Source organism: Seriola dumerili, unplaced genomic scaffold, assembly GCF_002260705.1.
Source record: "Seriola dumerili isolate Sdu_G_001 unplaced genomic scaffold, Sdu_1.0 BDQW01000138.1, whole genome shotgun sequence".
NCBI classification, from domain to species: Eukaryota; Metazoa; Chordata; class Actinopteri; order Carangiformes; family Carangidae; genus Seriola; species Seriola dumerili.
The window spans coordinates 16,592,647-16,605,146 of record NW_019174393.1 but is presented as its reverse complement, the minus strand read 5'-3'; the positions used below and the strand labels follow the sequence as shown (position 1 = coordinate 16,605,146).

General features: G+C 42.4%; 1 protein-coding gene across 1 annotated transcript in view; it reads left to right on the top strand.

Moving 5' to 3' along the window:
- nav3 (neuron navigator 3) overlaps window positions 1-12,500 on the top strand; it is a 205,652-nt gene that overhangs the window by 169,719 nt on the left and 23,433 nt on the right. Inside the window, exons 16-23 of the mRNA XM_022749315.1 lie at window positions 188-902; window positions 2,147-2,572; window positions 3,429-3,470; window positions 5,903-6,060; window positions 7,138-7,332; window positions 7,849-7,901; window positions 9,212-9,235; window positions 10,955-11,032. Of these exons, the coding sequence (XP_022605036.1) occupies window positions 188-902; window positions 2,147-2,572; window positions 3,429-3,470; window positions 5,903-6,060; window positions 7,138-7,332; window positions 7,849-7,901; window positions 9,212-9,235; window positions 10,955-11,032 (1,691 nt within the window). The remainder of the gene's footprint in view (window positions 1-187; window positions 903-2,146; window positions 2,573-3,428; window positions 3,471-5,902; window positions 6,061-7,137; window positions 7,333-7,848; window positions 7,902-9,211; window positions 9,236-10,954; window positions 11,033-12,500) is intronic.

Here is a 12,500-nt window from a genome sequence, read left to right as displayed (position 1 = left end):
CAAATATTGGTTTTCGATGCAGCTGAGCTGTGATAAACTAAACCTCTGGCTATTGGCCAGAATTTACACTAATTTGGCTTTTCCTGCTGCGCCGCATCACAGGTGATAAAAACAAGAGCCGGGCCAAGAAACTGCTGAGGCTAATGTTTTTGTATTTGTGCTAATAAGTGTTTATGCAAATTGACAGGCAAAACCGATGATGCTAAGGCCTCAGAGAAGGGCAAGGCACCTTCCAAGAGTTCTGCTGGCATCCAGCGCTCACCCTCAGATGCTGGGAAGAGCAGTGGAGACGAGGGCAAGAAACCCCCGTCTGGCATCGCACGCCCACCCACCACAGGCTCATTTGGATACAAGAAGATCCCAGGTCCCACCGGCACCCTAATCACCTCTAGCGGCGCGACGCTCGCCAGCGGCTCAGCCACCCTGGGCAAGGCGCCCAAATCCTCAGCTGCCCTAGGCAAAGGCACAGGCATCGGCGGTGTGCGGAAGACCAGTCTGGATGGCTCGCAGCCCCAGGATGACGGCATCCTGCTCAGCTGCGGCAGCTCCAAAGTCACCCTGCAGTACCGCTCCCTACCCAGACCGGCCAAATCCTCCAGTGGGGTGGCGGCAGGGCGCAGCGGGCATCGCTCCAGCTCCAGCAGCATTGACTCAAATGTCAGTGGCAAGTCAGCCACACAAACGGGCACCAAACGCCGGGACGGAAAAGTGGGCTCAGACCGCTCCAGTCCCATCACAATAAACCAGACGGACAAGGAGAAAGTGGCGGTGTCAGACCAGGACCCAGCAGCGGGACTATCCACGTCCCCCAAGTCCAGCCCCACCTCCACTACAACAGGCCAGTCAGGCCTCAGGCAGCCAGGCTCCAAGTACCCTGATATTGCCTCTCCTACCTTCCGCAGGTCAGAAACACAGAACATGTCTTCTTCTCTCATTCTGTCTTTGTCCGTCACCGTGTGTGTTTCTACGTGAATCAGACATCTCACCACATTCTTCTTCAGTCCCTTGATTTTTAGCAATAAGTGGTGTTTTTTACAGTACAGCTGGCATGCCTTTAGATGATGTCGATGTCATCAGCACATCTATTTCAGAATTACAATGTAAGGAGGTTTTCATCCATGATGACGAGCTGATGTTTGTGTTGCTGTAACAGATAGGGGCACTTATTGAAGATGTCATCAGTAGTGGTAAACATGTACCCTGGCTTAAAAATACAGTCATCTATATCAATTTTAGAAATGTTTGGCTTCGCAAAATGAATATAGGACACTTAATAAATCATATTTCAGTGCCTTCATGAAAAAATTGATTGAAAAAAGTGAGCTTACTTGGCTGTGCAGCCAAGGGTTGCCATTACATAGATTGTTCCCTGGTTGTAGGTGATAAGCCACTGCAGATGAAACATATCTTTTCCCCCCCCGAAGATGAAGGTCTGATGGCTTCTCGTTCAGCTCAGGCAAGAATCCAGCTCAGCAGTGTTGATCAGAACAGACAGGAGACAGGAGTTTCTCTGCACACCAATTCCTGACTCATTAGAGGCATGCGTTCGGCAGGCGTGTCCAAACATCCGTCCCATCCGATTTGTCAAGCCGACCCTTTTCATCTGCATGTCTTCAAGCCTGTTTTTTTTTTTTTTTCTTCAACAGAGTGTCATCCATATATTTTGTGTGACTGTGATGACAGACTGGGACGGGCGCGAACAGAGTTAGCAGGCTGTCTGAGCATATGTGGGCGGCGAACAGGGTTGAGTGGCCTCGCAGATGAGGTTATTTAAAGTCACGGGGTTGAAACGGGCAAAGCTGTGAAAGCAGATGTGTCGATGTAAATTACTGAGAGTTCACAGATGAGATGAGGTGGAGTTTTGCTGCGAGGGATGAATGTGTTGGGAAGTCCGCTCAGTATTTCATCTGCAGTTTAAAGTTGGCTTTACAACAAAGGTGTGGGGATGTCTCAGTCACTGTTTTTCACAAATTTGCTTCTTCTTGATGCTTGTGACAAATGCAGAATTACAATTTCATATATAATATCCAATATATTCTTTCAACTCCAAAGTATGCCAAATTATTTTCCAGTATGGATCTTGCAGATGCTCATCACTTGTCCTTTGAGCATGTCTGAATGACTGCACCCACCTCTCTACCCTCAGATTGTTTGGCACCAAAGCCAGCAGCAAGGCCAGCTCTCCGGGCACGCCCGACTCTGGCAAGTGCCCCTCATTACTGGGCAGCCCCCACGGCACGCTGGCAAGGCAGGCCAGTCTGGACTCGCCCTCCTCTGGCACGGGGAGCCTGGGCAGCGCTGGCGGCCTGAGTGGTGGCAGCAGCCCGCTGTACGGTAAAACCCCAGACTTGTGCACTGACTCCCCGGCCTCCAGCCCGGCCTCTGGCCTCTCCCTGCCCTCCAACGCTCGGCCCTGGCCTGCCTGTAGCTCGTCAGCTGGCAGCAAGGACACACTGAGCTGCCAAAGCATGACCAGTCTGCACACCAGCTCAGAGTCCATTGATCTGCCGCTGGGCCACCACGGGCCAAAGGTTACACGAACCGGCAGTGTCAAGTCCACCCTGTCAGAGGGGTGAGTAACAGGAAATACGATTGGGCTGAATCGTATTCATTGTTTCATTTGAGAACAGAGACAAAAAGTGTATCTCCTTACCCTAATATGTAGACATACCATGCCCAAATAATACCAGTAATAATCACTCACCCAGCACACAGTTTGGTTGGATTTAAGTTTATTTTTCTGGCATGGTTTTGGTATTATCAAAAATAGATCTGTGAGTACAGGAACTGAGTACATACTATGTATAGTTCAGTTTGGGCAGGACAGATGTGCAACAGATCTTATATTGCATCACTATATCATAATTAGTTTCTATCGCATTGACCAGGTAGCAATCTTAACGAAGTGTTAATGGAAGCATCATGAAAGTGTAAGCTCAAAGACAGTATTACTCGTGGCCCCACAGCCATGCCAGAAAAAGTACCACAGTAAATTCAGATCATTTCAGACGCTCATTCCCATGAGAAGTCTCTATTAGAGTGTTTCCATTGTTTTGTCCACACACTGTGCATGCAGTACGTCACACAAGACAGGAACAGGGCACAAGTTTATTTTCCCTCATTAGCTTTTTAGTTTTATGTCTCAAAAATGAAACAATTGATTTAAATATTGCCTGTGTTTATATTTGTTGTCTGTTGTCCAGTGATGCATTAGTTAACGTCTTTAATGTGTTCTCCATAGAGTACATCCGTTTGCATACTGTGTGTTTGTGTGTGTATATGTGTGTGTGTGTTTGTGTGTGTGTTTGTGTCAAAAGTCAAGTGTGTAAAAATGTGACCAGTCTTTTTTTTTTTTTTTTTGTCAGCGAGCACAAAAACAAATGTTTTCCGGTGTTCATCTAATTCACTCATCCTCTGTGTTTTAACAGCATGCCTCTTGACAGAAACACGCTTCCCAAAAAGGGACTGAGGTACAACACATCTGCAGCCACATCTCAATCTCTACTGTTGTTCTTTTGCTTATTCACACACATCGTACGCATACATTTGCATGAGAATACCAAGTTTACCAGCTCTACTTTCAGCTCTACTTTCATGTTGTGTGTGTGTGTGCGTGTGTGTGTGTGTGCGCGCGCGTGTGTGTGTGTGTGTGGCATCTACTTACAGCAGCAGTAATTCCCAACCTGTACCTGTGCCCCAAGGCATAATTCTGCAAGAGGCTTTGTGCTTGAGAACATGTGGAAAGACTGTGGAGAAGCTCAACTTATAGAAATAAAAGATAGAAATTGCAATTTAAATAAAACACCTATCCTCATATTGAGTAAGCTATAACATTGAGGCATAACTAATTAGTTAGCAAGCAAGCAGAAAAGTACATAATCATCAATTAGCAAAACATGATGGATAATTGGTTGAAATAGGATTAGAGGTTAAAAGTTAGTTTAAATGAATGGATAAATATTTAAAACAATAAGCTTAAAGCAGTGGTTCCCAACACAAACTTTCAAGTGGGTGGGCCATGAGTTGGAAAAGTTTGGGAGCCACTGGCTTAAAGTAATGGCTAAACAATTGAAAGAGCTTAAGGTAATGGGTAAATGGTGCCATATCAAAAAGGAATGGATGCATGGTTAAATATTTAGCTTAAAGTAATGGATAAAAAGTTGAAATAGTTTAATAAAAGATATCTAGCTCTTGCTCCCACATTGTTCCAAGGCGCTTATTATAAATCAGTTTGGATTAATGCAATGTGAGAACCGGTGAAAATAGGAAAAAGTACCAACCACACTAAAGTAATGGATGAATGCGTCAGTGAAGGTACTTGGTTTGGAACTACTGATGTATAAAGTAGAAAATCTTGAGATTATGTTTTGCAGCATTCACACTGCAGGAACAAACTTCTGCACAAATCAGACTTAACTGTGGATTCAGATTTATTTTTTTTTTGCAGAATGCATTATGTGATGCATTACTATACGTTGAAAAGAAATACATATACAATCTTATCTGATCTCTCTTTTTTTTCCCAACAAACTCAAACTAAAATATAGATAGAGAAAGATAGATTTTGTACCAGAGATCCTGAAGTCCACATTAACAAAAGCCTTTAAGTGAGGTGAAAAATTCTAACGCAGTGTGAACGCTGCCTCAGATGATCAGACAGGAGTATGTTTGTCCGTTTGCATGTCTGCTTCTCTATGTGCAACCTCATGCTCTTCTCATCACATGCACTGCTAGAAATGCAGCAAACACAGCCGCTATGACAGAGCAGTTCCTCCTCAGCTCCCTACAATGGCCAAACACCGCCTGATAACATTTGCTCTGTTAACCCAAGGCCAAGTCAGCCAAGTGAGTCGAAGGTATATTTTGGATTTAGCTGGGACTAAAGGGAGAGAGACAGAAATACCATAACCCATTCATCACAGTGGCACAGCCTCTGCAGGGAACAGCCTCTCTAGCCAATTATACATTACTGCTGCAGAGAGGTTGGATGGGGCATGCTGGTTTCAAACCATTCTTTCATTTTGATGGCATTTGGTGCTCGTACTTTATTGGGCCTAAAAGCATCTGATCTTATGTTACACTTTGTGCCCGTTGGAAGTGATGTTCAGTACAGACCAGAGTGTTTTCTTCTTCTTCTTCTGACCGCAGATTTTTTACGGCCGTCTGTTCACATCTCAAACCAAATGGCACTTTTTTTTTTTTTTTTTTTTTCTACTTGCCTGATCTTCCCACAAGTGGAGCTTAGACTAATAATTGGCCCCTTTAGTGATATAAATAAGCATGTTGGTCCTGCTAATGGGCATTTTGAAAGGACTTAGTATACTGAGTCAAACACTGACCCTTGGATATTTCAGGCTGTTCCAATTCAACTCCAGTGAGGGACGAACGCTGCTGTGTCACACCATTCAACACAAGCTTAGACACTCAATCCCCTGGTGGAGAGAATACGAAGCACGGGCATGGGGGAGCAGGGTCAGATGTGACAAGTGTAGTAATGGGGTCGTTGGAGGGAAGACGCCGCTGAAAAGGGATGAGTGCAAACTCAATTATGATCCTCAGAGGATTAAATATGGCCGATTGTCATGCGTGCGATAAGGGCCTTCTGCTGCCAAGCCCCTTTGGAGCTGGAGAGAGAAGAGATGAACGTCTGTGTGTGTGCTTTTTGCAGCTTTGAGCCAGAGGAGTACTGTATGTGTATATAGTATACGAATGAGTGTGTGTGTGTAGATGTATGCATGTGAACGTCTGTGCTGTGGCTGCATGTTTCTTTTGCTCTCTGCTCACATGCTTCTATTATTAGCTCCACACTCATTTCATCACCGAAGAACTTCACTACTTTGGACTTCCAAATATCTTAGCAGCCATTTCTGCCATTAGCTTATACTTTCTCTGGGGGTTCCAGGTACCCTCCGTCCTCCCGGCAGACATCCCACGAGGAAGGGAAGGAGTGGTTGAGGTCCCATTCAACAGGGGGGCTTCAGGACACAGGCAGCCAGTCCCCACTGTCTCCTCCAGGAGCTTCCTGCACCACCACTGGAAAATACCACTACTCCAACCTGCGTGAGTCTATAGTAGCAAATGCTCTCAATGATTTTACTTAGTGATGTTATTTTTTCTAATCTGGGGCCCAACAGCACCAATAAACCAAACAGTAAAAAGTACTTGTGTGAGGTTTGTCTAATGTGCTTGAATACTATACTAAAACTATAATAAAAACCAACTTAGTGCAATAAAAGATGGATAAATAAATAAAGCAAAAAGGCCCATATGTGCAGTCCACACAGTGCACACTCTTCATGAAGAGTGATCTACTGATTTTTTTCGTTCTTGTTTCATGACTCTGAATTGTTTAATGGTCCAAATAGTTTAAAGTTAGATGTCCATGTGTAGTTTGATTATAAAGCAGGTCTAGGTTCTATATTAATACTGTGAAAGTATCAAAGCCTCAGTCCACAGAGAAATGCAGACAGCCTGTATTCAGAAACTGAGCCTTAAAACCAGCCGTCAGGACGTCAGGTGGCTGAGAGTCACCGCTCTCAGCCATGCCTCAAGCCCCAACCACCTGGAGCCACCATCCAACCTTGCAGGATTTGGTTTCTCAGAGTGTTTACCTGAAATCTGCTATATTTTTATTGGATCACTCAGAAAACAGTCAATCAATCAGAAGAGAGGCTCAGAGCCTCCTCTCTTCTGATTGGTTCACCGACCTGTTGTTACTAGAGCTCCAGAGAGAAGCCTGAGAGAGGAGATGTAAAACTACATTGAGATAGTTTTTTGGTTCTTAAAACCACAAATATATCTTCTTATGGATCAACACTTCAGGAAGAAGAGGAAACCTTTAAAATTTTGTGTGAGTGTCTAAAATGTGAAATATGCAGAAACGTATATGACAGTAGATACATGGCCATAAAAATGAGCCATATAATTAAATCATAATTTTTTCATGTAGCAATCAAAATATCTTGAAGTCCATTAAGATTTTACCGGACTTGCACCATTATTAGCTGTAAATTGGTTCTTAGTTCATGCATGAATGATTGATCACTGATGCTTTTTACAGATGCCACAGGGTTCATGTAAAAGGGGAAAATATTTATTAACCCTGATCTCAGCTGATCTATTTTTTCCTCTGTTCAGTGAGTCCCACGAACATCAGCCAGTACAACCTGCCACCAGGCAGCAGCAGCATGAGCCGCTCCAACAGCATCCCCGCCCAGGACTCCTTTGACCTGTATGGAGAGGGTCACCCACTGGGTGGCAGCGCAACCTCCTTGGAGGACCGACCCCGGGCCATCAGCCGCTCCGGCTCCTTCAGGGACAGCACTGATGAAGGTGGGGCTCGCTCTATAAATGAACTGTGTCAGACATGAAACCTTGATACTAAGAAGCCATTAGAAATCATTTTAAGGCCACGTTCATCAAGGCAACGTCCCCAGTCATCAAGTGCATTAATCCCAGCTGAATGAGCTCTCACTGTGTTCATACTGTGAGTGACTCGGCTGGTGGCTCTGTTCTGGTCTTTTCATGGCTGTCATTACGTCCATATAGAGGTCAGCTTTTTAACAGGCAAATCATATATTTTTTCTGGCTTTAAAGCTTACATCATCTGAATGACTTCCATTAACTGTGAAGTGCTAATCAGTCAAGTGGGTAATTAAGAAAAAATAAGAAAGTAATTAAAATGACTTTAGAGCTCCCTCAAGGTCAGATTCAGTAGAAGAGGTAGAATATTGTATCGTCACATTTGAATTGAATCTGTAGCATTGATCCCTGTTTTTCACACCAGTTTTTATAATTAAGTGTTTTACTAAACCTTAGTCACTCATTCCTCTCTCTGTATGTTTACAGTCCATGGCTCCTCATTGTCCCTGGTCTCCAGCACATCTTCACTGTACTCTGCAGTAAGTAGCTGACAGCTTTTCTTCCTGATTTTACAGCAGTGGTCAGGTACTGTACATCTGAATCATGGTCATCGTTAAAGCTGCTCTGATCTGATCAATATTTTTGCATTAAAAATGTATCAGATTATTAAATATAAATGCAAGGAAAAGAATAACCCAGCTCGGTAACAATGTTTCAGCCTCTTTCCACTCATTGTTTTTGGTTTTCCAGCTTGAAACATTTCAGTTTTGGTTGAGTCGTTTCCAGGTAGAAAGCTTTGATAAAACCACTGTCTGCTACCAGCTCAGCAGCAAACAATAACGCTAACAGCTAACAACTAGCTGCTGAACATAGTTACGCATTTGGCACATATAAAAAAAAAAAACTAGATATATCTCTGATAAGTTGGTGGAGACCAAAACATTGCTGAAAGGAAAGTAAATATTAGACTTTTATTCACCAGGTGGCCAGAAACACAATGAACAAATGAATGCTAATGTTAGTTCATGCTAAATGTGTTAATATGCAAGTTTTTGCTAACAACTTCACCATAACAACTTTATAAGTGTTATGTTTACGGCTTGTTTCATGCCCTAAATGGCCAAATAGTCCATTTATGCAGATTTAAAGGTGCACTGTCTTATTTTGTTATAGCACCCAACAGCATCCACAATGAATATTTTCTCAGCTCACTGTTGATGTTGATGAACTCACCACAGTGAACTAGGGGGACATTTTAGGATGTGACTGTGTGCTTTCAAAAACGTAACAATTTTAAGGTTAAAGTCATCCTATTTTTTTAAACTGGGACAACACAAAGGAAGATCAAATCCGTCAGCTCTTCCATGTGATACGGTGGGGCATTAAATCAAAGTAGCAAATTAAATAAAGTGACTTTGGCAGATAAGACTCTGGACATGTGTTGGGTTTCTAACAGCACAGGCAGCTCTGAAGTCGTCACGATCAGAGAGGTGGCAGATTAGTTTTAGGGAGAAGAATCGATCACCACCCACCTCCACCTGTTTCAAGTGTCACTTGCAGGTCGCAGACGAAAGGTCTGGATGAAAGATATAGTTTCATTCGCAACGTTTCCCCTCAGGTTGAATCCATCTGTTTGTTTTGTGGTTATAAACCACTTGTCATTTTGTTTTCTGTCTGATTTCCACTTCAACGCCAGTGATGCTCTACTTCTCCTCTTTACTACCTCCTCTTTGGCATTAAAATGCTTCTTATGGTGCATATTCTAATTCATTTGATTGTGCTTGATTGAACACTTCACTCTGAGACAATATGCAGCTTTTTCTAAACTATGTTTGCATCTTCCTCACAGACGGAGGAGAAAGCTCACTCAGAGGTAAGGATGGATAAGTTGCGTCCACGTGTCGGCATGCGTGCTTCCTTTTAGCAGCTTTCTGCTTCACTTCATATAGTTTCAGACATTTACAGCTTAAAGCTGGCTGTGCTGTAGGTGGGGGGGTTAAGTCCCCCCCTGTGGGAACCTCGAAGACGTGGGATTCAGTCCGACAACCTCCGTGTCATGTGCATGTTTTAGCTGCGACTACTGTTTTTTTGTTTGTTTTGTTTGTTTGTCTTTATGTTTCTATTGCACTTCATCTGTCAATCAAAGCACAAACAGTGATATTTGTTCAGCTTAATTTAAAGTCTCTTTGATTTATATTGATAATAATTTAAAGAATAGTTATAAATAAATGCTATCAGGTTCTACAATGAAGCAGTTTAACTCTGTGTTGCATTGCTTTTTATTCTCAGTTAATCTTTATTTATTTCATCCTGATTATAAATAATTAAATAACCACTCCTCCCTGCTGTGCTATGTAGCTAATATACTTTACTAAAACTTACATTATAGCATATCTAATGCATGCCCTGGCTATTTTAGTTTGGCTTCATTCAACAGTTTATCACTGATTCTTCTTTGATTTTACAGTTTTATGTTTTGATTTTTTTTTGTTTTCTGTTTATTCCTTTTCTCTGTTCTTGTTTATTAGAGCTTTTAGCTCAAGTTTGGATCAAACAGTAATGGCAAATACATCACAGTGTTTGTTTTAACCCTGCCAGATGGGTGGAGTTTAGCATTTTCAGACAGCTTTTCTCAGCGCAAACTGACACAAGTGACCCAGTTCTGGTTTATATTCCCTCAGGACAGACCTACACACGACTTTTTCATCATTTACATGACACATTTGTTGTAATGTTGGCGCCACAGAAACTTGACTAAGCAGTGTTGGCGTGAGAAACGAGAAAAAACCAATAGAAATTATGAAAAGGACTTGATTGGTATTTTTTGACATTTCTCATCTGATGAAAATCTGATATATCTGATCTTCTAAAATGTCAGAAGCGTGTGTTGGAAACACATGCCCTCTGTCACTGTCACTATCTCTGCAAATGTCTTGTCAACATTACTGTCAATTCATACTGATATCAGATATTGATTATATATAAAAAAAAAAATACACATAAAGATCAATTCAAAAACCTCTGATATTGACAGCAATTTGTAACGAAGCATGGAGATTTTCATTCATTATTCCTTCTCGTCCTGGTGTCGTCCACGTTGGTAAACTCACACATCTGGCACTTTGTTTACAATATTAAAAAATTTTGAAAAAAAAATCAGGTATTTGCAAATACTATTTGACTCAGGTGAGGAACTAACTTACCTGTAGCTCTTGCTTTGATGCTCGGAGTCTAACATGAGAAAACAAGTGCTGTGAAAACCTCTGTCTCTCCAGCCACATCAGTTCATGCTGTTTGATGGGGGCATGCAACATAGTGTTAATTTGTACTCTTTTTCTTTTCAATCAAGGGCCAAACAGTCCAAAATTCCACGGTAATCCCCCACACTTTTTTTTGTTCACACTTCACCCCAGTGTCTTTACACACAGTATTACCATGTACCTGCATAGTTTTTTTTTTTTACATCAAAAATATCAACAAGGGAGTTGCAAGTTCAACACCTCTTTGCATTACAATCAGTCTTATTTCCTTCATGTTTTTCTGGAGCATTAACCGCACCTTTACCTTTTGTTTTTCTTTCTTCCGCAACCAGCAAATCAGAAAGCTGCGTCGGGAGCTGGACGCCTCTCAGGAGAAGGTGGCGACCCTGACGTCTCAGCTGGCTGCCAATGTGAGTTTGTTTACTTCAAAAGATGCCGTCAAAACAGCCGGCTCATTTGCATGATAACCTACTGTCAGAGCTTCCTGCCTGTTAAAGCTCTGGAAGGAATATAAATCTTTAAGACGCCCACTAATTCCTTTTCTCTCTGTTTGAAGCTGATGTGTGTGTATTTAGGCTTTTGCTGTTTGATTTTTGTTGGTGGTGTGTGTGTGTTGTGTGTGTGTGGATGTTTTCTTCTGTGTGTGTTTGTGTGTGTACCGGTACAGCGAAGATGTCTCTTTTGCCTTTTGTCTGTGCGGGTGGGGAGCCTCTCTCACTGAATTCACCCAAAGCAGAGAGAATCAAAGGAGATAGACGGGCCGCAGAAAGATGAAACAGGGAGATGAGATAAGTTGATCTTAGACATTGAGTGCGTCATGCGTGGGTGAAACAGAGACCGACGAACCCAACCCAACGAAGCTGTCTTTTGTACCGAGATTCAGCATTGTATCGACAAACTCCCATCGTCAGGCTCACGGGCCTCGACACCCCCACCCCACCCCCACCCTCCCCACCCTCAATGCCAAGCGCCTGATCAAGCGTGGAGGCAGACGCTTCAGTCCAACGCTTTGATCACAAAGTTGTGCGGAGCTGAAACTGAAGGCTAAACTGTGGGCAAACTTGTCGAATGGAAGAGGGAGACAGGACTTTATAGAAGAGTTATGTAGGGACAGTCAAACAACTTTATGTTTGTTTTGGTTCTCAGAGGAAAAATCCACCATTAGATGCTCTTAAACAGCTTCTGTCTCCTTTGCGTTCTCTGTGGCCAGAGCACTTTCTGTCAGTAGTGGAGTCAGAAAATTTCCATTTGAGACAAAATGATTCATACATTTTTAAAGCTTTGTGGTTGCTTTGCATTCTGGTCTTTTCTTTGTTTGACAGTTGTGAAATGGCAACTCTACACAGAAGCTCTTGCTCATATATTAATTTACTGTTGCTGTTTCAGGACGCGACAACATTTCCAACTGCCAAACCACACTGCTACAGAAAATACCTGGACATGACATCACACCTAATGATATGTATGTTCTGTCTGCCACCCACGGCAATTACAGAAATACAGGAAGTACATCACTGGTTTTTGCAGTGGTTGCTGATGGACAGTAAATACCTACCAGTAAAATACACTGGTAAATACACACATTTGTGTTTGTGGTACAGAGATTGTCAGTGTGGCTGGCATGACTCAAACACGAGGCTAGAGCCCGACTGATTTATCAGCTGATGTTGGCCATCACAGATATATCTGTATCGGTACATATAATCTCCGATATGTGCCGATATGAAAACTTTTATTAAGAAGCGATACTGCAGTGGAAACGCTCGGGTCAAGTCAAGTTATATAGGCAGAATCTTATGTATATTTGATCCTTTGTTTTCATTCAAGTTAAATATATATATATATATATATATATATATATATATATATAATGTACAT